The sequence below is a fragment of the Lonchura striata genome, chromosome Z (assembly GCF_050655825.1).
Source record: "Lonchura striata isolate lonStrDom1 chromosome Z, ASM5065582v1, whole genome shotgun sequence".
NCBI classification, from domain to species: domain Eukaryota; kingdom Metazoa; phylum Chordata; class Aves; order Passeriformes; family Estrildidae; genus Lonchura; species Lonchura striata.
In genome coordinates, this window is record NC_140740.1 from 18,241,762 (window position 1) to 18,269,548 (window position 27,787).

General features: G+C 38.4%; 1 protein-coding gene across 2 annotated transcripts in view; it reads left to right on the forward strand.

Moving 5' to 3' along the window:
- MCTP1 (multiple C2 and transmembrane domain containing 1) overlaps nt 1-27,787 on the forward strand; it is a 209,874-nt gene that overhangs the window by 136,342 nt on the left and 45,745 nt on the right. For both annotated transcript variants that reach the window (XM_031507452.3, XM_085568072.1), the window contains one exon: nt 21,386-21,505. In XM_031507452.3, coding sequence (XP_031363312.2) covers nt 21,386-21,505 — 120 coding nt within the window. The remainder of the gene's footprint in view (nt 1-21,385; nt 21,506-27,787) is intronic.

Here is a 27,787-nt window from a genome sequence, read left to right on the forward strand (position 1 = left end):
CCCCTTGTGCAACCTCAGGTAGTGTTTGACCTTGGCACCACCGCCAGCAGCAGCAGCAGGAACCAGGCAAGGCAGGCAGATGCAATCATAGTGCCGAGATGCAGAGCAGCAATATCCCTGGCCAAGGACACACCCTCTGCAGAACGCCCAACCAATGTCCCCGGTCCCCAGCAGAAGGCAGCAAGGCAGGACGGAAGGACAGACCCAAACCCAGAGAAGTCTCAGGCAGAGCAGGTAACTTTTCCGGCACTGTGGGCTCAGCCTTGGCCAGCAGTGAGTCCTTCCTGGAGTCAGGTGGTATTGACCTCCTGAGCCATGAGGGCGAAGAGGAATGCCTGCTCCCCCCACTGCCTCCACACACAAGGTCGCTCCTTCTGAATCGTAAACATTCAGTAACAACAATCTTCAGGCCTGGGTGGTCTGGGATACCTTAGCCTTATGAGTCGCCCCCAAAACACATGTGTATGTTGAAAGGCACACTTTTTATTTGAAGAGGGTTGGCAGTAATCAGATATTTTTTCAGTAGATTTAGATTTTTTTTTTCAATTCTTATTCAGTAAGTAGTCTTGTCCCCCTCTGCCTTTACCAAAAATGCATAGGCTACACTCACATTTGCTAGGATCTCAAACCTGAAGTCAATTCTGGGCATCTTGACTGTGCTGTTGGCAAGACTGCAGACGCAGTGTCACATCCTGAGTGCAACGTTACTGAACCAAAGAGAGGTGCCTGCAGACTGGCTGTCACTGGCTCCAGCCATAGCCATGCCTCTGTAGCCATCCTTTTCTGAGCAAGGCAAGGTGCAGAGGTCAACACCAGCTGAGCACATTCCAAAAAGGCTACAGATACAGTTTTCTTTGGATGACTTCTGTGACCTCTTCTCAATATTCTTTGTTTGCAGTCTGGCTAAAACCTTTTGTGGGTGTGTGAGCAATGTTCAGGTGCTTTTTTCCAATCATATCTGTTTTATTACTCTTCAGTAGTAGCTGTGAACTATCAATGAAATAACTAAACTCATGTTAGCAGACCAGAAATGTGTGAAATCTCTGGAGTAATTTCAATTACAATTTAAGAGTAGTAAAGACTCATAAGACATGTAGCTGTGAACATTTGGAGATATGCTTTCTTGTCCTACTTTTGATATGATGAGTTATTTTCTTTGTGTTTGAGTGCCTGTGTGTGTTAAGAAAGTATAAATTATGAAATGACATTATGCTTTCTCTTATAACAAAAACATAGAAAGAAAAAGAAGATTAATTTTGGGGAAAAGAGAAGAAGAGGAAAGGAAACACATGCTAGATGGTTTCAGGTCAAGTAGTTTTCACATGCAGTAATGCCTATCTGCTTTCTACCAGAATTTTAAGTCACAATAACATTGGCCTCAGCAGCCAGCTTTATTGGTAAAAGATACACTGTATTTGCATAAGTTAACCTATTAGGTAAAAAAAACTTGTTTGTAACTTGAAGCAGAAGCTATTAGTATAGATTTTGTCAATAGCAGGTTCAAAATCAAGAAAAGAACTGTACCTTTTAGTTATTTTTCATAAAAGAAGCATTGACATCATTATGCTGCTTTGTTATTCACTAAAAAGCTAACCATCAAGTGAATCTGGGCCTGTTTATATCACAAATACTTTAATTTTATAATTTTTTTCCTTTCTTCCCAGTCTGAACATTTAAAATGCCCTTTCTTTTCCAGATTTAAGCAATGCGAGACCTAAACCAATACCAAGTGGCTACCATTTTTCACAGTGTGGTGTATGGCTGTGTATTAATTAGTTTATTCCCTGGTGTGTGGCATAGTGTTTGTGGTAACTTTAGTATGCATAGTTGTGTTTATTTTCACATACTGAGGCAAATTCTCAGTATGTCTTCAAATTAGCTCCTTGCAGGTGTTTTTTCCTGAGCTAATCCTGACAGACTCCTCCTGCCAGATATGCCCATCTTCAAGAGCAAGAGAATGCTACACATGCAGGAACCTCTGTGCTTGGAGCTGTATGCAAATTTAATGCCCAGCTCAGGTCTGTTTCTCTTACATGGATGACAGACATTTTAACAATAAGTTTTGCATTTCCACATGGAAATCCCATTGTTTTACTGTATAACTATGAGCGCATATGTGCATTTACTCTCTGTATGTGTTGGAATATGATACTGGCAATACCTATATTTATAAATAAATATGTGTAAGCCCTTTCTGTATATTTGTATAAAGTTAAAATGAGTGAGAAATCTTGTATCAAGAATGCAGTTGTCAGACAGCTCTTTATCAGAGATGTAGCTGGATCCCAGAGAGACTTACTAGATACTAAAAAACCTAGAGGGAGGAAAATGTGATAAGCAAGAAATTGACACTGAAAATAATTCTACAGCATTTTGGGTTTCATGCAAAAAGCAACTGCATAGCAAATAAGCTTTTGTGTTCTGATGTTTGAAGCAAATACAGTCAGAGTAAATGAAATTCCAGCAATTTAATATAGAACTTTCCCCAGATATGTCACAATTTGCATGACTTGAATGAATTCTATCTGCTGCCACAAGTTTTGAAAGAGCTGTGAGTAGCTGAAGAGCTAATAGCTGTTTTCTGCTTTTTAAGGGCAGCAACTGTACTGTGGGTACTTGGACACCAACATCTATATGTAAGCACTAAAATAAAAATCGGCTTGGCTGGCAGGGGTGCAGCAGAGTGTAACATCTCCCTTCTTTCTCTGTGTGTGCTTTTGTGTGAGCAGACATGCCTCTTTCTGTAAGGAATTACCCAAGGAGGAGATTACATCCTTGTCCCAATTGGGACATGGGGGATGTACCTTTTTCCCAGACTGCAACACCAGCTTTCAGTTATGCTGGTTTATATATTTACAGTCAGGTTGTACAAGAGTCACTCTTCAGAAGAACTTTGAAACAGAAATTCCAGAAATATGAATAGAGGTCTTAAAGATATTTTAATACAGGGAATTCATACAGACAGTAAATACTATTTTACTGATGTTTTTTAGAAGAATAGTTTTTCTTTGGCTATCATGGTCTATCAGTGTGGTAAAGTTGTGTTTCAATAAATCTTTTCTTCTCGACTAGTCATCATTCACAATGCATTTGGGGGGCATAAAAAGGCAGCATTATAGGCAAACTATTTTTTATTTCAATGTACTACTAGAAAACTCATTCTGCTCCTTTTTTTTTCTGCTTAAGATGGGAGTAACAATTTCATGTTAGTGATGTGCAGAAGAAAAACAACAGAAAGTATTCAAAGACTAACATCACAGTTCAAGTTCGTTAATACTAAAATATATTGAAGTGTGATGTCAGTCTTTGAATACTTACAGTACAGTAATAATAATACTATAGTAGTAATTCAAACAATTGTCTTTTTATTCTTAGAACCAAAATTGCTGTTTGTATGGAGAAATATAACTAAACTTATGTGTAGATGATACATACATATATGTGTGTGTGTGTGTGTGTGTGTGTGTGTGTGTGTGTGTGTGTGTGTTAAATAGTTTATTTTCTTTACCCTCTGATACTACCTGCTCTGGAATTATATTAAAGATAATTAAAGAGAGTATCCCATAATTGTGGTATATTTAATATAAGATGTTATACTTCAGCAAGTTGTTGTTTCACAAATAATGAATACTATGTAATAGTATTGAACATGATGTGGTAAAGTGACAGGAATAAAAGAAGTTATATAATTATCTGGTGAGGTTTTAACACTTCCATTATTTTTTTAACTTCATGTGTTGATCAGTTTTAGAACATAAGGAGTACACACAGCTTTCCAAAACAGATGTTGCTTCAGCATATTTTTTATATTTACTGGTCTTCTCTTTCTTGTTTCATGTGATGCCTTCCTTTGTTTCAGATTGTATTTCTTCTGTTACTTACTTATGAAGGGCTCATTAATGTTATAGTGAAAATGTCTCAACATTGGACTTTGTTCCAAACTGTTGTTCAAAAATCTGTTGTTTAAATGGAAAAGTACTGGAAAATGTGCACATGACTTGGCAGTGACAGCACATGCACATGTGCAGGGCAAGAATTATGACTGGTACAGCAGGAGGAGGGTGAGCAGGAGCTCTGTCTCTCAGCAGGCTACCCCATAGAGGGGTGGAAAGGAGCTCTGTCTCTAGGAGGACTTCCCCAGGGAACCTCCTGGGGTGCAGAATGCCTTTAAAATCTTTTTCACTGGGAGGATTTTTCTGGGTCACTCTCCCTGAGGGTGGAGAGAATTCCTTCCTGTTGCTAAGGGGAGCTTATCCAGATGACCCAAGGATTTCCTTGGACAGTTGGACCGTGGGAGGGGATGTGCAGCATATAAGAAATTGTGGAGTGCGTCATTCCGGGCCTGAGCCATGCCTTCTCTTGCTCGCTCCTTGCTGGCCCTTCTTGCCCAGCCTTTGCTGTCACAGTGCTGCCCTTGGCCCTTGCCTCTTGCCCCTGCTCATCCATCTGATCATCTCATGCAGCCCATGTAATCATCCCTGCCCACTGACCTGCTGTCCTGCTGTTGGGTGCCTCTACCCACTGTGCTGCCTTTCCTGCTGCCACCGCCTCGTCGCCCTCTGTCCTGCCCAAACAGTGCGTCACTCACTGAGCATCTTGCCACTTGTGGAGCTGGTTCCTTCATTTGCTTCTGTCTTTTCTCTCCACTAATGAGGCAAATTTCTTTCTCCAGATCAATACACTGCTCATGGGTCTAATATCAACCTTGCTTATGTCTAATTTCACCCTAGAAACCTTAGGAATCCCCCTAGGTCCTTACTCTGGAATGGGACATTGCCTTTTATGGTGCTCTATGATAGCTTGCTACAGCACTTAGTCTTCATACTGTAATTTGTAGTCACTTTCCACAATGAGGGTTTCCCACATATAAATCTACATTAGACTGTATATTAGCATGTATTTAGAGGTTTGATGATAAAGATGTGTGGTAGTGTGGAAGAAAATGCAATTCAAATGCACTGAGGTGTAGCCATGTCTTGTGTGATTTGATGGTGAGGGGAGGCTCATGACACACTGTCTCATTAAGTTTTCATATGAGTTTCCAAATTTAACCACGAGTTAGTTAACTGTAGATACAGCATAAAGAGAAAACTGCCATGACTTCTTAATGTGATTTTATGCATTCCAAAATTGTGTAGGAAACAAAGGATACCCTAAAAAAGCAAAAGGAGACCTGTCTGTAAAATGGAGAGTTATTTTACTTTCAATGAGTAAATGTGTTATTTTTACCTAGGCAAAACAAATACAAAGTAGTAGACAGATTTGATACTTTGTCTCATTTCTGTGCAAAGATGTAAATAATCGAGTCACTGAGGAATGAAACCTCATTCCATTGCTGAATAATTATGTGGCCCAAAGGACCTATGTAAAGGTTTATAAATGGAATTAAAAAATGTGTGGAGCACAGACTTCTGTGCTATGTTATCAAACAGTTGTATCTGTGTGTATATAAATGGTGCACATAATGTATATTTCTCTCTTTATTTGGAGCTCTTTCATTTGTCTTTCAGGTTAGTATGTTCTATTCTTGGTGCTATGACGTGTTTATTTCAGTTATGGTGATTTCCACATCACGAGTATTTAGAAAAAAAGGAACTGTGGACTAAGACACCAATATGTCTTTACTGGTAAAATTACCCTAAGTGTTTTCAAAGACCTAAGAAGAAGTTTTGTTCTTTTAAGATGTGAAGAGAGACAGGAGAATCCTGATAGTTTTTTCCTTTCTATTGAGCCATACAGCCCTTTAATGAGGGTAATAGCTTTTGTAATTATCTCAAATCTCTAGAGAGACTTTTTCCTAAAAGTCTCAGGACCAGGAACTAAATTCCTGTTCTGGTTATACACCCAAATTCCTTTTTTCTGCCTAATACCTATAGTTGGTTATTTCAGAAGTGTTGTCTATAATTTTGTCAGTTGCTTATGTCTTCTGTGAGTCATAGGATTCTGAGGTTAAAACTTCATTGAGTTGCATTTAGTGTAGTCACGTGGTTAATTTGTTACTAACATACAAAAATTATGTCCTTATCCTAAAATATTTGCAACACTGTATTCCTCTATGTTAAAATTTATTAGGACTTCCAAAAAAGAGGTAAATCAAATGCTGATGTTTTGCCTGCTGTTTTCTTCTTGTGCACATATGGAAATACCTAGAGCTTGCACCAAAAGATTTACATTCTATGTTAGAAAAATCTCTTCAAGAAAAGGATTCTCAGACACTGTAACAGGTTGCCCATGGCAGTGATGGAGTCACCATCCCTGGAAGTATTTAAAAGACATGCAGATATGGCACCTATCTACCCATAGTACGTGGTTTAGTGGTGGACTTGGCTGTGCTGGGTTAAGAGTTGGATGTGATAATCTTCAAGGTGACCTAAATGATTCAGAGATTTTATATTGGCCCAAGATGCCCACCACAGTTGTTCAGGGGAGAGAAAATATAACAAAAGGCTCAAGGGTCAGCATAACTGAGCAATTACTACTGTTACAGGCAAAAGGGATTCAACTAAATTGAGGGCCTAAAATTAGTTGAATTTATTGACAATCAAATTAGAGTAGGTTAATGAGAAGTAAAAGCAAACCTTAAAACATCTTATCCTTCCCTTATCTATGGGCTCAACTCCATTCCCCGATTGCTCCTCCAGTGCTTCACTGGATGGGAATGGGGACTGCAGTCATATCATAATATGTGATTTCTGCCACTCCTTCCTTCTTAGGCAGAAGATTCCTCATACTGTTCTCAATTTCTCTTCACCTTCTGCAGCAGACAGCCCTCCACAAATTTCTCCAATGTGAATATATTCGATATGGCCAAATTTGGTAGTGGGAAGGCTGCAGAGGTGGCTTCTGTGAATAGCTGTTGGAAGCTACAGATCCACAGAGAGAGGAACTCATGCTGGAGCTGGTTTCTTGATAGGACTTCTGACCCTGTGGGGGACCCATGTTGCAGCAGGCTATGCTTGACAGATTGCACCCTGTGGAAAAGTGGCCCACATTAAAGCAGTTTGTGAAGGTTCCTGTGGGAAGGACACACACTGGAGGAGTTTGTGGAGAACTGCCTCCTGTGGAATCCCATGCTGGAGCAGTGGATGGACTCTTCTCCTGAGCAGCAACAGAACCTGTGATGGACTGGCTGCAATCTCCATTCCTCATCTTCCTGCACTGCTAAAGGGGAGTAGATGGAGCTTGGGAAGGACGGAGGGGTGGGGAAAGGTGCTTTTAAGATTTATTCTACTTCTCATTATCCTACTCTGATTTTGTTAGTAATAAATTATATTAATATCCCTGTGCTGAGTCTGTTTTGCCAGAGATTATATTTGGTGAGCAATCTCTCCCAGACCTTGTTTCAACCCATGAACCCTTTTGTTATTTTTCCCTCTTCTGTCCAGTTGCAGAGAGAGTAATCAAGCAGCTTCAGTGTGCCTGGCATCCAGCCACAGTCAACACACTACAGAGTGTTGGACTGAAGTTCTTTACAAACTGCTACAGTGTGGATTTCCTCCAGGAGGTACAGACCTTCAGGCACAGACTTGCTACAGCATGGGTTCCTTCCCTGGTGTGGGGTCCTCCATAGTGGATATTTATTCCACTGTGGACTTCCATGGACTTTAAAGACAACCTGCCTCTCAGCCGGCTGCTGGGGATGTTCTGCTCCTACACACATACATACATATACTGGAGTACCTGTTCCTTATGCTTTTTCATGCACCTGGGTGTTTGCAGAGTATATTTACATATACTTATTATATTTGTATATTTACATATGCATTTTATCACTCTTCTCTTTGACTGTAGTTGTACTGTTTTCTTCTTTGCATTCTTAAGTACATTATCCCAGAGATGCTGCCACTATCACTGATGGGCTCAGCCTTGGCCAGCAGTGAGTCTTTCCTGGAGTCAGGTGGTATTGACTCGGTTAGACAGAAGGGAAACTTCTGGCAGCATCTCATAGAAGCCACACCTGCAGTCCCCCACTACCAAACCTCGCCACAAAAAAGCAGTACAATGTGTAGCCAGATATGGCTACCATATTCTAGAGATTATCTTTCCCAACCACCTTGATGCTCTGTCCTGAAGCACCAAGAGCTGCAAATGGTCCCAGGTGGAGGAGATCCACATAAAGGAGCTGCTAACTAGAAAGTCCCATGTGTTTTTGTTCTCCTCTCAAGCAAACATAGAATCCTGTTTTGAAGCTTGAACATGTTTAGTAAGGAAGGATAATGTTGTTAAGGTTGAGTGAGAAATAGTCAGAAGGCTAACAATGCAGATGTCCTTGTTGGAGTCTTACAGACCTGTTAATCAGGATGAAGAGGCAGGTGAATTATTCATTAAGCAGCTGACTGGTAATTCACAATTGCCAGCCCTTTTCTTGTGGAAGACTTTAACTTGCCAGATATTTTTTGAAAACTCAACACAGCAGAAAGGAGGCAGTCTGGGAGGCTCCTGAGTATGTGGAAGGGAACTTTCTGTTGCAACTGGTAAAATTGTGGTAGCTGCTAGACCTGCTGTTTATGAACCAAGAAAAGCTGGTCGGAGATGTGGTTGTCAGAATGCCTATCCTGGACACAGCAACCATAAAATGATAGAGTTTTTGATTCTTCATGAAGTAAGGAGTGGGATTAACCCAACCCCTACCTGTTCAGGACACAGAGTCCCTTAGGAAACAGTCCTTGATAATAAAGGGATCAGGAAGGGTGGAATCTTAAAAGCACAGGAGCATACTCAATGTGTTGAAAGACAAGTCATCAAGGAAGAAGACTGATCTGACTTTTGATGGAACTTGGAATAGAAGAGTTTATGACCTTTGGAAGAAGGGGCAGGAAACCCAGGAAAAGTACAAGGATATAGTTAGGATGTGTAGATAGAAAATCAGAGGCAAAAGCTGTTGCTAGAAATCAACATGGCCACTGCTGTGAAAAATAGTAAAAGTGTTTTTATAATAAATGAACAACAAAGGGAAGTCCAAGGAAAATCTTCATCCTGTATTGAACATGGAGGGGAACCAAGTATAAGGAAAAGGCTGAGGTACGTAATGCGTTCTTTGCATCAGTGTTTAACGTGAACACCCGTTATCCTCAGGACAGCCAGTCCCCTGGACTGACAGACAGGGACAGGGAGCAGAACAGACTCCCTGCAATGCAGGAGGAAGTAGTGACAGGCTGTGGTACTTAGACATTCACAGGCCTGTGGGGATAGATAGAATTCACCAAAGGGTACTGAGAGATCAGGCATGAGGGCTTGCCAAGCCACTCTTCATCATTTATCATGAGTTCTGGTTAATTGGGGAGGTCCTAGACAGCTGGAGGTTGGCCAACATGACTGCAGGAAGAGTTGAAAGGAGGATTCAGGGTACTACAGGCCTGTGAACCTGACCTCAGTGCCAGAGAGGGTTATGGAACAGATTATATTGAGTGCAGTCACATCCCACATACAGGACTACCAAGGGGTCAGTATGGGTTTAGAAATGGCAAATCCTGCTGCACCAGCTTGTTCTCCTTTAATGCCCGGGTGACCTGGCTAGTAGATAAGGAAAAGGCTGTGGATGTTGAGTACCTGGATTTCAGCAGAGCCTTTGATACTGTCTCCCACAGCATTCTGTTGAAGAAGATGACAGCCCGTGGCTTGGGCAAGTGCACACTTCATGGGGTTAAGAACTGGATGGAAGGCTGGGCCCAGAGTGTGTATTATGTTTAATTCCACGTTTTCCATGGGGTTGCTGATTGGAGACAGGGACAACACACACAGCTCAAAGGTCCATGTGACAAACAGCATGTTTTATTGTTGAGAGCCTTCTTACCTAGGGAATTCAAAACTCCTGGCTCTAGACAGCTCATTGGTCTGCCCTCGCACAGCCCAGCTCCTGACCAGTGAGACGTCTGCAGCCCAGGATGGAATGTGTTAGCTGAAGTCCCTGTCTGTCAAGCCCGGGCCCAGTTTATGGAACCGGGCTGGGTTTCTTATTTATCCATACAAGCCAGCTTTGTACAGTAACAAGTGTGGGGCTGAATGGTGCTGCAGTTGGTGGTCAGTCACTCCTGGGAATTCCCAGGGCTCAGTACTGGGTCCAGTCCTGCTTCATGTCTTTATTGATGGTGTGGATGAGGGGATTGAGCGTAGCCTCAGTAAGTTTGCAGCCAGCACTAAGCTGGGCAGGAGTGTTGATCTGCTGGAGCACAGGCAGCCTCTGCAGAGGGATCTGGACTGGCGGGGCGAGGGGCCCAGGCCGGTGCTGTGAGGTTCAATAGGGCCAGTGCTGGTTCCTGCACTTGCATGGCATTAACCCCATGCAGTACTACACTGCTACTGCGGGAAGAGTGGCTGGAGAGTGGCCCAGGAGGAGAGGACCTGGGGATGCTGATTGACAGCTGGCTGAACATGAGCCACAGTGTGCCCAGGTGGCCAAGAAGGCCAGTGGTGTCCTGGTCTTTATTAGAAATAGTGTGGCCAGCAGGACCAGGGCAGTGACTGTCTCCCTGTGCAGTGGGGATTCCCCAGCTCAAGTCCTGTGTCCAGTTCTGGGACCTCCACTTCAAGAAGGACATGGAGGTATGGGAACATGTGTCCAAGAAGAGCAACAGAGCTGGTGAAGGGTGTAGAGAGTAGGTCCATATGAGGAGCAGCTGATGGAGCTTGGGTTGCTTAGGAGAATAGGAGGCTCAGGAGAGACCTTGTCATTCTCTACAACTGCCTGAAAGGAGCGTGTAGTTGGATGGGGTTGGTCTCTTCTCACAGTCAGATAGGGACAGGATGAGAGCAAATGGCCTCAAGCTGTGTCAGGGAATGTTAATTTTGGACATCAGAAAGGATTTCTTTACTGAGAGGGTTGTTAAATACTGGAATGAGAGCAAATAGCCTCAAGAGGTGTCAGGGGTGGTTCAGTTGGACATTAGGAAGAATTTATTTACTGAAAGGATGGTCAGGCACTGGAATAAGCTGCCTAGTGAAGGGATGGAGTCACCATCCCTAGATATATTCCATGGAGACTGGACCTGACAGTGCTGTGGTTTAGCTGACATGGTGGTTTTGGTCAAAGGTTAGACTGTGTCATCTTTGAGGGAATAAGGGAAGGACATCCATCAGAGCTGATCAGAAGTTTGGTGAGAGTGAGCAGAAGGGTAGAGGAGTCTATACCTGCTGGAATCCACTTGCCTAGAGAACAGGTAGTTGAACTCCCGAGTCTTGCAAAAAGCTTTCTTGAGCATCAGCAAAACATTTATCCCCCTCTCCAGATGCTGTTGTGAAGACATTGGCCAAGCAGTGCCATTTTGAGAGAGTTACCTCGAGTGGTAGACATGAGCTGCAGCTCTGAAGAGTCCAGGTCTGCTCACAAATCATCAATCTGCTTCAGTGTGACAGGTCAGTTCTACAGGACTTTACAGATTTATTAAAAACCCAGGTGAAATGACTCCTGCCTTCCTCTGCTTGGTGTCAGCCAAAGCTCAGGTGGAAGGGAGGTACTGGGGAATTGGGGAAGGAGGAGTGACATTGAAATGACAGTCTGCTAAAACCTCAAGTCTGCTCTATCTTTAATAAAAAATACAAGGTTAGTAATTATACTGTACATACCTCATCTACTGTGACAATCATAAGATCAAGCCTCCATCTTGAATTTTAAATGTCATTTTTATTTGGGCTTGCTAGAAACACAACAGTGAATAGAGAGGCTTTTCACATGTGTATTAATCAAATAAGTGTTAGTGATTCCAGGTATGAGCAAGAAATTGTAGTCCTTTGCCCTAAGACAATACTTTCTTTTTGTGTTTCAAATACTTTTTATGATTAATTAATGCATTAAATCTTGTATAAAATTGAAAATAATCTCTTTTAAGTTGTAGAGAACTTAGTAATGAGACTTTCTCTAATAGAATATTTGGCTGTTTTGGTTAGATTGAAATATCTTGAGACTTCAACAGAGTGTTAAAGTACAGGCAGAAGCCATATGTGTATAATTCCAGGTCTTGGGCCCTACTCATTTAAATTTATGAAATACCTGTTTTCAGAATTTGGTCCTTTAAAGGAGAACTCTCTGCTTCTTGCCATACATAGCAAGTTTAAACACGCATACAAAATCTGTACAATTTTTAACACTGATTGTGATCTCATTGCTATGTTATTTTGTACAAAAACAAAACAAAACAAAAACCTCAACAAACTTAAAAAAACCCAACCCAAACCTAACCAAAACTAAAAAAACAAAACCAAACAAATGAAGTTGAGAATATAGCACTGGCTATTAATGATTATACACTATTCTGTAAGTAGCAGTAAAATACTATACATTTCTCTATTCATATTTTAAGTATGTACATTGAAGTAAGCATCTATAAAATGTACTGCTCTTCTTCCCTGGTTAGAAAATGTTATTAATGATAATCCTGTCTCATTAAATGCTTTTTAGAGCTGTGGAACATTTCTGTGTTAAAGTACAGCTGAACATGTTGGAGTGGCAATCATGTAAATAAATGAAATGTAATTCTGCTGAAACAAAAAACTACTGAAAGGTGAGGTAGAGTCTATGAAACATCATATATTTGTAGTCTACAATACTACTTCCTGCAAATATGGAGAGAGGAATACAGCTTTTACAGTTAGCATTTGCTAACTGGAAAGATAAACTATAAAAACAATATGAAAGTTGCCAGGACACAGGTCTTTGTGCTAAATATGATTTAATGTAGTTTGTAAAAATACAGATATAATTCAATTTATTACAGAAAAACAACTGGTGTTTTCAATAGCATGAAAATATACTTCTCACTGCAGAAACATCACTCATGAAAGCAGCAGAAGACAGTTTCTAAAATCATAAGAAAGAAAGTTTTTTTTGTTCTTAAATTTATTTTTTTTTAAATTACATTGCATGTTATAGATTAAAATTTTATTTCTCAATGTACCTTACAAGAGTGAGCCTTAAAATCAAATTGAAAAATACAAAAAGAATATTTGCAGGCTATCTAATTACAAGGTATAGTTCTTCTGTGTTTTGGATAGGTGATGACCTATCCAAATTACTACTGCCCACAGAACTTGCTTTTGCTTAAAATACGTCATTCAAAATGTGAACCCTTTCAGCCTTCACCTCTCTTGGCTTTTTCCAGCATCTTATATGAATGGTTACTTAACTTTAACCAGAATGTAAGGGGGCTTTCTGTAGTTTTTAACACAAATTATTCAGTTTTGTTTGGTGAGTCTACTTCTGATACTCCCTTTTCTTTCCTTTTTTTTTTTCCTTTTCCCATGAAGCACCTGTGGTTTTCCCAATATGTCAGTTTTGTGCTTGCCCTTGTTAAAAAGGTCAGTTATGTATACATTGAGAGAAACATTTTAGGAGACTGAAAGTGCATCAGACATTGTAAGGTGTGAAAAGTGTATGTGTTAACCAGGCATCTGACTCTATTTCTTGTACAACTCCAAACAGTTCAAGACATTGCTCTTGCAGGAAAGGCTGTGTGAGTCTGATGTAATTGCTCAAATGCACCTGAGTGGAGCTTTGCAGAACAGAGAAGTATAGCAAAGGCATGAAGAAGTAAACTCAACCAAAGACTGAGTGATGATATACTAGTAAATATGCTAGTTATTAAATTTGTTATATGTTATATATTTGTTGTAAGTTACATTTGTTTAATAATTTATAATTGATTCTACCAAATTGTAAAGTGACTGTTAATAGATGTCCTCCCACTCCTTTGTGCTCTGTTTTACAATAAAAAGAGACAAAAATGTACAGGATGTACATATTCATGAATTACATTCAAACTTCTGCTTGCTCTTTATTTCACTGAAATATTTGGATTTTACACTGTTTATGATGATAGTGGAAGTCACTGTGTTCTTTATAGTGCAATTTGTTAACTTTCACATGGAAGTATGTGAATATACTTTAGCGTTTTTGCGATCTTCTCTAGTCTATGTAAAAAATTGCCAGCTAAAAATGACCTTGGAGATTTTGTTTTGCATTTTGTTTAAAGAAAGCACTGCAGAATATAATTGCAGCTATCCTACTAGAGAACAAAAAATACTTGCTTGTCTCAGTGACATCAGCCTGGGGACAGATTATAAGTACAGGATTTGGGTTGTTCAAACACGTGGAGCTGCTTCACTCTGTGATCTAAATGGTTATTTTCTGCTGAGTTCTCATTTCCACAACCTACAATTGTACTCTGTACAGGGAAATTTGAAGACTTGGAAAATACTAAAGAAAAACACATAGCCTACATGCTAACATGTAAATATCTCTAGCATCAAAGTTGTTTCAAACAAATCGTTGAGGGTAGAAAGCTACAGGATATTCATAGGGAAAGAGTAAAAGACTGTAAATAGATTAGAAGCAGTTGGTAATATCAGCCCTGGATTAATATTAGAACTGTGAATAAGAACAGGCATGCGTAGCTATAGATGCTGTACATACATCTGCAAACTCCGAGAACTGAAGTTTTGAAGGCAAAGTCTTCAGATCAATGGAGGAGAATATTTTTTATAGTACAATATAGACTGGGAAATCAAATTACAATGAAAGGCAAGCTAGCTGAAATTAATTACTGAAATGAATTTATTAATTAAAATTTATTTACAAATAAGTACATTAAAAGGTAGAAAAATATTTTCCTAGACCATGTGAACAAATTGCATGTTATGTACTTAAGAGCTGGTCAATGATAGAGGAACAAATCCTAGGCTTTTTATTTGCTCTTTTACAGTTATACTCAACCAGTACTCACAAAACAACATGATAAAATAGGTCATAAATTATGAGTATATAAATCAGCCTGGAGATCTCACTGAAGCTGACTGATGGTCTTGAAAAGTGGAAATAATTTAATAATTAGACCTACTTGGACAGAGTTTCTTCAATATAATGACAGTTGCAGTCTGTGAAATGAGACTTCAGCTTATGGAAGTGTCTCTCCATAGAGAAGCCAGTGTTTCTCTGTGTTCCAGACATACTGGTAGTTATTTGGTAGTTACCAAACCAAAATGCAGCCTATTTGCATTTTATTGCTGGAAATCACTGTTTGCTTTAACACCTTTAGGCCATGTGGTTTTAGTCTTCATTCATACAGTTTAAATTTTAAATTTAAATTTTATTGCTGTTGCTTTCACTCTGACAGTTTTCCTACAACCAAAGGACTTTATTGAAGGCTATGCGTCCTAATATCCTTTGGTCCTAATGGTCCTTTTATTTTGGTGGTGGTTATTCATGAATGAATAGCGAAGAGGGCTTATTTAAGTTTTCTGGCATACCAATGAATATGGGCACAACTTAAGCATTTGTGAGGTTTATGTTGTTCATATGCACAATTTTTAAAGAAAGTTACTTACTTTTCATTAAAAAAAACATATTTTTCTATAAGTCTGAAAGTTTTGTATTTTCCATTATTTGAGTAATGGTGGCCATTTCTACCCTATTAAACATTTTATAGTGTTTTCTTAAAATGTTGAATGATCTTCCTTCATCTGCAAAAGTGGATAGAAGATAAGGGAGGGAGCAGCTTAAGAAAGTTAATCTGATGCAGTATATGATGTACAGAAAACAGTATTTCCAACAACTTCCATACAGATGTTTGGGAAGTATGTATGTTGTCTGAAGTCCACTAGATGTACAGTGAAGTGTAATTAAGCTTAAGATGGTACCAAATATTTTCTCTTTATACCCATTTTAATAACTTTTGATGGACAATTTAATTTTACAATCTTCAGGCTTTTGGGAGAAGAAGAGTCAGGTCCAAAGCCCATCAGCTTCTCATCAGGCAGTAAGAAAGGAAGGGGGCATTGATAACATTCTCTTCCTAGATTGTCTGAAGAAATTACATTTTTCAAATTGAATTGCAAGATGTAGATGACAGAATATTGATGCCCAGGTAAAGTAATAAAATGCCTACAAAGTGAAGGAAGATAGATGTGAATATATAGATCCCTGGTTGCATGCGATGTTTTTCAGCTCAATACAATTTAAAACTGTACAGAGCTCTTAAGATCACCAATCTGTTGTGCATAAATAGCTTAGTTATCTAGCACGATCCATGTTGTGATTTTACATTTCTCACAAAGTCAGCACCTTAGATTTTTCTTCTGAAGTGATTCTTTGTCTCTAACTGGAGATATTCAAGATCTGTTTGAACAAAGTTCTGTGCCATGTGCTCTGGGATGACCCTGCATGAGCAGGGAGGTTGGACTAGATGACCCAATGTGGTCCATTCCAGACTTAACAATTCTGTGATTCTCTGAAAATCAATCTGGGGACATCAAACACACTTTTTTACTTGGAAAATAATATATAGAGCAGTTTTTAGGTAATGTCACTTAGACAAAACATGGGCCATTCAGTGAACAGTTGAGTATTGTTCAGAAAATGTAGTATTAAGATGGAATGGAGGTTCAGTGACCCTAATAGCCCCATTCTCAGACATGCTTTTGATCTAATGTACCCTAGTTGGTCATTGATGCCAGGTGTCAGTGCTCATAGGAATTTATCATAGTCAATTTCTCATAGCTTGTCAGCATTTTAACAGTCTGACAGAAAAAATCCATCTTTAAATGGCCTGCAAATGGCAGGAGGCTCTGTGCATGGGAATTACCTTAGTAAACTATATTTTGCCCTTTAATTTTATCTGGAGTACTAACTACCCAAATGTAATAATTCAGCTCAAAAACTCATAAATGAAGGGGGAAAAGATTATCCAAGAGATTCTATATTTTAAAAATATTTGTGAATAGTATAATTTTTATTTCGACCTAACTTTTGTTACTTGATACAATAGCAACTAGTAACAGCAGTACAAATTTTATATCTGTAGTCCATGTGCTGTTTAAAGTGGCACTTCATTCATGCTCTAAGTTTTGCATTCTTGAAGTTGTTGATATTCTCAAAGTAAAGGTTGTTGTACTGCTGGAGAATTATTTTGAAACATCTGTTAGAAGTTGTAAGGAAAATAATTATTTGTAAGCAAATAATTAAATAAAAATTTTCAGGATTTTACTAAAACATTTTGTTGGTGCTGACAATCTTGTAGAGTTGCAACGTACATTATGGTGCGATTGGATAGCAATATATAAAGGTTGTGCTTGCTGTAAATGTGTTTCACAAACAAACTGGGTGGTTTGATGCAGATCAAGTGAGTCACATCTAGTTGTCAGAACTGCTGCTTTAGTAACAAGTGGGTACACTGCACAAAGATTAAAAGAGTGAGATTAAATAGAACCTTGGGTTTGTTGTACAGAATAACAGCATGGGAAACCTGTGAGCAACAATGTCCTTCCCAGTAAGTCCTTATTTTGATTTTTTTTTTATTTTACATGTTGAAGATAAAGATTAAAATTCCTTCTGTTTGTTAACAGTCTAAGAATGTATCACAATTTAATGTCTTTCAGAATTTATCATTAATATTCACTGAGCTTAACATTAACCTTTTCTTATTTTCTTCTCCTCATCTAATGTCATCATTTAATGAAATTTTCTTCTGGTATGTTCTTCTAGATATGGGACCCAAGTGCTCTATGAAGTGCTAATGTATGTCTTTCAATACATCAAAATACATCAAAAGCCTCATTTGGACTGACATTAATTAATAGTTCATTCTTTCTTGTTTTATTTGTCATTAATGTATCTCTTTTTTTCTCTTCCTACCTGAAATAAATAGAAAGAATGATAATAAAAATCTAAAATGCAATTAACTCAGTTCTAATTCCAGCAAAGATAGAGACAATTCAAACAATTCCATGTTTGTTTCTGAGATAAAGGAAATGTTCTTACAGAATGAAAAATACTAGTTATTTTGCATTTCTCAGACTCCCAAAACCTCAAGCATTTAAAAAAGAGAACCAGCACTAATCCAAGGTTGAACTGAAAATCTGTAAAAATAAATCAAGTGGGAATTTTATGGGTTTTTTTCCTGCATTTTTTACATGTTGCATGCTTTTACTATTTTCAGGTTAATCTTTTTATGTGTACAGAAACATAGAGTAACAAGTAATGTGTTTCAGACTAAAATCTTTAATAATGCAATTCCTCCTAGCACTCAGGTAATTGGAACTAAAATTGCAAGACTGATAAGAAAAACTGCTGGAGTATGCTTTAGAGTAGGTTTAAAAGGCATACTTCTTCCAGACTTGTCTGAAAGAAGGCACTGCATTTGTAGTGGATTCCTATAACTGTTAACATTCGTGCTAGTGTATTTGAGATCTTTTGCAGCTAAAATAAATGCTTCCTTTTTAATTTTTTAATAAAAGTATTGTAGAAGATCAGAGGAGCTGTGATTGCTAGAACTAATGGACTACTTTCATAATGGAAGAAGCTAGTATTTCTTCAAAGTACAATAAAAAGTTGTTGCTAGTGTTTCATAGTTTAAAACACCATGCAGGAGCCTTAAAACCTGCAGTTCTTGGTACACAGTCTGTATCAAGCAAATATATGGGTTCTGTCTCACTCTTTCTAATCCTGTGAGAATATATCAAGGGATAAAGCCTCAGGTAATAAAATTGTCATTTTAAGCTTAAATAGTAAATGGAAGATCCCATAATTGAAGAGCAGAATTTGGAACTGTAGAGACACTGTATGTTTGTAATTGAGCCAAAATGTTCTGCAGCCAACTTTTTTTTCAGACACAGTCTACTAATCCTTTACAGACATGGGCAGCTCCCAGAAGTGTTCTTTTATACTTATTTGTTAGCTTTTCTGGTTTGATTTGGGTTTGGGACTTTTTGGCCTGTTCTTGTTTAATGGAATTTGGTTTACTTCTCCACCTTTCATGAAGATGTGTACATATCACTTCCTTCTTCTCTTTCACCTCCACTATTAGGCCTTTTATCCGTAAGAACTGAGTCCTGAAGTTTTATTGCTGTTCTGCACCAGATTTTAGATGTGCTCTTGTTTACTTTTGTCTAATACTGGAAATCTGCTTGTTTTCTCTTATACACATTTCATGAATGTATTTCTTGTCTGGAAAGACTATTGAGGCCATTTAGGTCAGAGGGCCATAACTGTGCTGGTCTCATGCAGTGCACATTTCATTTGTGTTACAATGTTTGTGTAGTGCCTGGCTAAGACAGTTGCCTGAAAGGAGGAACTGATTAAAATTACGCCAGACTAGATGGAAATTAAGGTGGCAGGTCAGCAAAATCATCTTCAGGAGATGGCAGGTGTAATATCCACACTTTTGAATGACATGTCCATACAATTTGTAAAAAAGGTAATCTCTTAATATGTTTGAATGGTTGTATTGTAAGGAATTAATGTCCTTGAAGGTCATTTAGAAACATCAAGTTTAGAAACATCAAGTGGGAAGTGTTTGAATTGGAATTCATCAATATTCTGGAGTACAGAGTACAGAGGAACATGATGACCATGTTCCTCAGACACCAGTCAGGTCCGTCTCTCCTGAGACTTGTTGATTGTTGGCTTTTTTCCTCTGGGCCCAGGGAGTGTTTAAATTGTACTTTATTTCTTAACTATTTTTTAAGCAATGTTCAGCTGGAGCCCTAAGAAAGACTGTATGTGTTGCCTTTTCTCAACAGGTAATCTCTAATATTTACTTTTCTGATACTTCATACTTTTTGCTGGTTTCCAGTGTGCATCCATTGACTCAGGGTATTTCTGGGGTTAAAGCATGCAAGGATATTTTGTTTGTATTTTGAGGCATAAAATTTATTGTAAGTTGGTTACATCTAGTTTACCACTCTCTTATAGACAGCAAGGTCACAGAACAGTTTTTGAATTTGATGAGATATTGTTTGCTTCTACTGTGGTTTTAAGCCTAGCTGGAGATTGAACACCTCACAGCCACTTGCTCAAACCCTTTCTCTCTTCCCTCACATCCTGGTAGACTGAGGAGGAGAATTAAACTAAAGTCTCTATGTTGACATAAGAACAGTTTAATAATTGAAAATAAAGTAAAATTCCATAATAAAAATAAAAATAATAATGGTAATTAGAAAAAAAAAAAAAAAGAAAAACCAAACAAAGCAATGCAATGCAGTTTCTCACCACCTATTGACCCTTGCCAGACCCCTCTTCCTGAAATAACATCACTCTCCCTTGTAAGTAAGTCCCCCGATTTATATCCTGGACATGATGCTCTGTGGTGTGGAAATACCTCTTTAGTCTTTTAGAGTCATCTGTGCCAGCTGTGCTCCCTCCCACTATACTTTGAATGCCTTCCACTGGCAGAGCATGTGGCAATTTGAATAAAGATCCTTGATTTTGGATAAATAAAACTTAGCAAAAAACCAAAACATCAGTGTGTTATCAGCACAATTCTCATTCTGGATCCAAAACAGCTACTAGGCAGAAATTAACTCTACCTTAGCTGAAACCAACACAGCTTCTTATGCACTACCATGTCTAACAGATTTTATTTTAAACTAAACAACCAGATTTCCTTTTAAACTAAACAAATGAAAAATTTCTCTAAATGCTAGTATCCTTGTTATTGTTTCACACACACTGCCTTTTCAGTTCTTTCTGTAATTATCATGTTTGTCTTGCAGTTTCATAGGCTTACATATACATAGTAAAGAGGGGTAGAAAGTATGAGGGTGAGGTAAGTTACCTGATCTTGAGAAAGATTACCCAAGATGTAGACTTATTTTTTTGCTTTCTATGTGGGTACTTGTATTTGATAAGAGCATTTTGTACTAACTACAAACAAAAATCTAGCAGAAGACTCCAAACAAAAAACTAGGAGAAGACTATTAAAATCTGCATTTTATTCTTACTGATCTTTATATATATCTTGATGGCTAATTTGGAAAAATAAGCTCTGTTTTGGTTTTCCTAGGTATTGGCATTGCTTTAAGTTTGGATGTTCTGTAGCACAATACCATCAACACACAATCCTTTCAGAAGGTATAAAAAGTAAAAATATTCAAAAGCTTTACTGTTAGGATGAAAAGGCTTATCAAGATTTCTGGATGTTTATCCAGCTGTAGTATGTAGTGTGATTTGCTTTCACTTTTATTGTTGTTGGTTTTGTGTTTTACTGTTTTGTTGTTTGTTGAAGAAAACAAATGCTGGTTGTGGCTACAACTGGCTTAAATAAAAGAGGGGTTCATTGATAGGGAAAATTAGAGGTAAAAATGGTTTTAGTTTGGCCCTATCTTAGTCCAATTATTTTTAGTTCTTTCCTGTAAACCATTAATTGTGTAGCAGCAACAGTAGGGAACAATGTCTGGACAGTGGTGTATGGAGCTGGCAGTGGGGATGGGTTTCTCCGGCGGTGAGATCATCAAGTTGATCCCATGCTGAAGACCAGCCCCAGTTATTTAGGCATACATCTCTAGGAGATGTAACCCAACCAGAGGTAGATTTCTTTAGAATGTTTTCATTTATTGGTCTTAACTCTGCACAAGAGTTTAATGCTGATTTCAATCACTTCTTTCCTGCTTTGTCTTCTAGCTTTTTCTTTTTGTGGTCTGGAACTTTGAGCTCTACATGATACCGCTGGCTTTGTTGCTGCTGCTGGCATGGAACTACTTCTTGATCATATCAGGAAAAGATAACAGGCAACATGATACAGTAAGTCTTCTCTACTTCAAGGGCATACATGTCCTTTTCTTTTTTTAACTAGGTAAAATTTTTAAACTTTAAATATTATATCTTTTTCAAAATGTCTCCCAACACAATGTTCGATGGACAATTTTCCCACATGCAATTTAATTTTATGCTGGTTGTCCAATAAGTGCATCTGATTTTGTTGAAATGTCATGTAAAAATACAATGGAATATGCACTATCTATAGAATCTGGTTTGTGTGGGAGCAGAGAGGCTTGAGGAAAAGGCAAACTCTTTGAAATTATTTTATATGGCTAAGTCCTCATGCCACATTTTTATTAACATATTGAATTTAAAGATTAAAATTATTCTGTTTGTTAACAGTTTTGGAATGCATCACATTTTACTGTATTTCACAATTCATCATTAATGTTCATTGAAGTTAATATTAGTCTTTTCTTATTTTCTCCTCCTCATTTAATGCCATCATTTAATGAACATGTAGTTGGGATATAATGTAGGAAACTTTTACTAATAACTGGCGTTTATTAATAACATTAAAATGGTTTAGATTTTCAGAAATTCATATTAAAAGATGAAGTTGTATTCTATGCTGTACAAATTTTCTAGCATCCAGGAAGTTAAAGGATTTTGTTTGCCATACTGCTGAGCCTGATGAATTTGATATTTGTACTAGTTTTTGTATCCCAAAAGCAGCATGTTGTCTACTACTTTATGATCTGAATGGATAACTGAATGGGCAGGAGAAAAAGCTAAAATGGATTAGATAATTGGTCTCTGAGGACAGTGGTTAGGGAAAGTCAGTAACGTGTGGACTACCACAGCACAATGTTCTGTTTAACATCTCTTCCAGTAATGTACAGGAGATGATAGTGCACCGCCATCAATGTTTTGGGTTACATCAGGTATGTGGGACCATTTGACACTCTGGATCTGCCACTCAAAGGGATCTAAGTGGGTTGGATAAATGGAGCCCCATGAAATTCAGAAGGAAGAATCCTGCTTTTGGGGAGAAATAACCTGTTGCAGTGATTCAGAGTGGAAATTGGTTGTCTGAAAGCAGTTGTCTGAACTGGGCCTAGGGATCTTAGATGGCAGTGGGCAGGGAATCAGAACAGATAATGGATTGAGGGAGGTGGTTATTTCCACTCCTCTGCATTTGCCAGAATGCATCTAGAGTAGTGTCCAGTTTGAGGCATGCCAGTTCAAGGATGTCATTCTTTGACTTACAAGTTAAGTGAAGGGCTACCAACACGATTCAGGGCTTAAGCCCTCATCAACCAGCCCTTGAAGAGAACCTGAGGGAAGTGAACTTGAAAGATCCTGGTGAATAAAAGACTTTACGTGACTGGAACATCTTATAAGGAGTTTAACAAGAAGATGGAGCTAGACTGTACAAGTGATCTGTGGTGGAAGAGGCAACAAACTTAATTTGAAACAAAAGAGGTTCAGAGCAAAAAACCTTTTTTGCCATGAGAATTGTTAAGCAGTAGAAGAGGTTGCTTAGGAAACTGCAGTTGCTATAGGAAGTTTCCAAGACCTAACTGAGTAAAGTTCTGAGGAACCTGATCCTACCTTATGGCTGACCCCGCTTTGGGCAGGAGGCTGGAAATCCCTTCCAGCCTGAGTGATCCCCTAATATAGAGTAACTGCAGTTATTGGAACCCATACAGCTTTCACCAATACTGTTGTTACCTGCCTACATTACTAAGACTGTTATGCTTCCAAATATCATCTAAAAATAAGGGTGGGAATGATAAAAGTATTCCCTAATACCAAATTTGATTACATTTATGGAAAAAGCCTAAGATCAAGATTTAAAAGATGCAATACTTAAAACACAACCTGATGGCTGAAAAATGCTTGAAGTTTCTCAACCTAAAGATTTTACCTGAAATCCCTGGTGAAAGGAGAAATTTCATTTGTGAGCATACAAATACATTTAATTTCTCTCTGAAATACCACCTGCCTGGGAAGATTATCTGGTCATGTAACTTTTCTAACAAGCTAATAAAGCTAATGATGGAGTCAGTTAAGAATACCAAATGTTGCTCCTAAAACTTTCCTCTTACTTAGAGTGCTTCATACCAAGCTAATACAGCCTATATCAAGCAACTATGTTGATCCCAAATATTTGGTATCTGTGCCATTAATGACCTTATTTTTATAATGATTTATATGTTTGGTTATCATCATGTTGAGCAACTGCCTTGAGTGAAGTCATTTGCAGATTTATTGTAAGCCTTTCTAATTAACTATCTCAGGTCATTAGCAGAGTATCATTAGAATAGGAGTCATTTAAATATCTGTGTTTTCCTATGCAGAGTGTAAATTTCATCTAAATTAATGAAACAGTGTTTCCTATTCGCTAGAGAATGTTTCAGCATTGATGTGGTCTGGCTTCTCTCCCCAGGTCTTCAGAGATTCCTTGTGTGGCTCTGTGAAATCATTGACTACTTATCTTAGATATATCATCTAACTTTAGAAGTTACTTTGAAATCCTAAGGCTAATGATAAGACACAAAGATAAATGTATTTGTTACCTGATTAACATTAGACAAGCAAAATTAAAAATTGTATATGGTTTTTGCTTGTTTAATGTCTATGGAACATGCTTAAATTTGGGACCATGCAAAGCAGCTCAGAAGAGTTGATTTCCATTGTAATATCTCTTTAAGAAAATAATTGTCAATTGTCTCATCAGTCCAAGTGCTAGGGACCACACTTCTGCTGGTCCATGATTAGTGATCACTGAGTTTCTGACTGGATATGGCAGACAGACCAGCCTTAACACATCCTTGTTTGACTGTCTCTCTAGATGAAATATCACTTGCTCTTGGGCATCAGGTTCTTTTTTAAGTAGCTGGAAACTTATTTCCTCTTGGAGAAATTCACCTGCCAAGCAAGCATCTGGGTGCCTCTATTATAACGTGAATATGTGCTTCTTGTTTGAATGCAAGTACTAACCGTACTTTGCCATTTATTCTGACTCCTAATGAGTCATATATGCAAGTGCTTTCTTGAATTCAAGGTGCAATATGGTTGGGGCAAGGAGTAGGCCCAAGTAGGCCCTTCTAGTAGGAGGTAAGTCTATTGGAATGCCCAACAGAGGTGAAGCACCTTACTACATCTCCATGGATTCAGTTGGACTCCTTGTAGGATTGGTATCATTGTGGTTTTAGTCTAATACTGATGAAAATTTCCAAAAGAAGTATTTGATTTGCTATATTTTTTACATTTTGATCAAGATTATTGAGAAAAAAAATTTACTAAGATGGCATTCTTAAGGTTTTCTTCTGAATTTTGCAGTAACATTTTTGCCTGAAGTACACCCTGCTGCTTTCTCCAAAGATGCTTACACTTCCTTATAATTGTACTCCTGAATATCTGACCTCACAAAATAATTTATTTTTAGCACAGCTGGTATTATATTAAACCATGATCACCTAAATACACAAGTTTAGAACTGAGTGAATCTTATTAGGCTGAGATTTTTTTTGCTTGTCCTGACTTTTTTCCATTATCTTTTTCACATCATCTGTGGGGTAGGTATCAATTGTATTTCTGCCACTCCCTGCTGCTCCTTGTCCCCTGTGCTGGATTTGTGTGGTGGGGAGAAGCATAGACGTGCTGCCCCTACACATAATAGAGCATGGCATGGTGACAGACTGCCAGCTAACAAAAAGTATTGTGAGTTTAAAAGATTATTTTCAGTATTTTTAAGAAGATATTTAATACTTTGATGATTCCAAATACACCAAAAAAGCCCCTCACCCTTTTACCTGGAGAAAACAGCAGCGCTCCTGTTTGGTGTCTGGGATCAAAAGTCACAGTCATTTATAACTGCATGGAGTTAACGGGGGAAAAAATGTGTTGGTTTTGGGTTTTTTTTTTTTTTTTTTTTGTTACTTGTGCATTTCTACTTCAGGCTATGTTATGTGTATTCTGACTGCCTGCTGGAGCTGCCTAACTTAAGGAATGGTCAGATAATCTCTCAAAGTGATTTAAAATGTTCCTGCTATTCAGCTGCTCTTGTCCCTTTCCCTGGGATGAAACTGTTGATTATATGGTTGGAGTGTGTCATATGGAGATTAAATACAGTTTGCATAGCTATGAATCATTATTTTTACCCTGTGTACATACGCCTGGGTACCAAAATTGGGACAAACTGTGACAGTCTCTCAGTTGTTGACCAAATAGGTTGCTGACAGGGAGCACAGGTCATTTTCTTCTCCGTCCTGCCTGTGGAGGACTGTACAGATCTGAAAGGACAACAACCAGTTGCACAGCTCTTATTAACTGCAGGGACTTGGTTTTTACAATGGGGAGATACTTTTTGAGGATTAAAGACTACTAGGAAGAGATGCACTTCACCATATAGGGCAAAATCATCTTTCTCAGAACCTGTCCTACCTGATGAGGAAAACATTAAACTAAAAATAAATGGAGGAGGGAGGTGATGGTGACCCATAAAAGTGATTCCTCAAGTGAGGAATCACAGAATGGTTTGATTTGGAGCAACACCTTCCACCAGACCAGGTTGCTCAAAGCCCTGTCCAACCTGGCCTTGGACTCTGCCAGGGATAGGGCACCCAGAGCTTCTCTGGGCAACGTGTTCCAGTTCCTCCCTAGCCTCACAATGAAGAATTTCTTCCCAATATCTAATTTAAACCTTCCTTCTGTCAGTTTGAAGCTACTGCTTCTTGTCCTGTCATGAAATTGGTGGTCTGAGTTGGCAAGAAAAGGGTGCAGGGTGAATGGAAAGCCTCAAAACCAACCCAACAAGACAGATGTGGCCCTCAGGCCAGGTATAGGCACACAAATAAGGAAATGACTCTGGAAAAGTCCCTCACGCTCTCTCTGTGAGGCCAGCATGTCAGAGGGAAGTATATTAGCATGCACATTACACACATTAGTGTGCACAATATAGGAACCTGTAGGAGTTCAGAGGTCCACATGCAGCTGCATTCATCCACAATCACAGAGACGTGGTGAAATTGCTGTCATGTCTGTTATGCAGTGTTTGTATTCTGGCTTTTAGTCAGCACAGGCTGGCAAGGTGAGGAGTGGGAGTTACTTTTCATTCTAGCAAAGGGAAGATGATGAAACATCTGGAAAACAAGGACAGGCTGAGCAAGCTAGTATTGTTTTGCATGGAGAAGGGTTTTTGATGATGTGTATAAATGGCTGAAGGGAGTGGGTGCTTCATCACTGGACCGTATCAATGGTCACAAACCAAAATACGTGAAAATTCATCTGACCACAAGAAAGCACTTTCATTGTGACTAGGGTAACAACCAGGGACAGATTGCCATGACAGGTTGTAAAGTGTTCATCTGTGGATATATTCAAGACCCTTCAGGACATGGTATTGGGCAACAAGCTCAGAGGTGACCTTGTTTGAGTTAGGGAGGTTTGGGCTTGATGACGTCTGCTTGACTGGGGAGAATAGGATGGCCCTGCCAACCTCTGTGACTCTGATATTCTGTCAACTGAAGGTAATAATCTCTCTCTCCTTTTGGTCTATTGTTTGTTAGGGATTTTCTTTGAAGTAATTTAACATTTCATAGAAGAATAATGCACATTCCTGAAGGTACCTGTGAATGTTCTTCTGCCATATATACTCATACAGAGAAGAGGTTTGATCACTTCACATATTGCGTGATAGTTAATTCTTAGAACATTTAAGAAAATATTAAGTAGCCAATTTCCTCTTGAATTTATGAGATGCACATGTCCTTGCATAGCAAATTATGCTAAACAGCTGGGAGTTAATATGCCATGCCCAACCCAATTTTTTATGAATTTGCATAATAGAGTATATATATATATGTGTGTGTGTGTGTGTGTATATATATATTCTGTTTATATATATATGTATATATATATTTATATAGTTATATAGTTATATATTTATAATGTTTCTATTAGAAGTTAGAACTAGCTATGTTTAGGATGAAATTTTGAGAAGAAAAATAATTTTATTAAAGACAGCCTTTTATTTTAAGATTCTCCGGGTACTTTTCTGTAGTCCTCCAATTTGTCAACTCAAATCTTCATGTGTGTTCTGGAAATTACCAAATAAAAAAAAAAAACCAAGAGTGAAAATGCTAAGAATGATGGTTATGAATATATCCACCTCAGTGAATTCTTTCTTTACTCAAGAAAAGGTGGTCAGCACAATGAGCCTCAGTTGGTCAAAGAAGCCCAGCTCACTTGCATGTAGGAGGTCTTTTCTGATTAGAATCCTATCAGTTTGTTCTAGGAGCCAGGCAACAGTGTCTG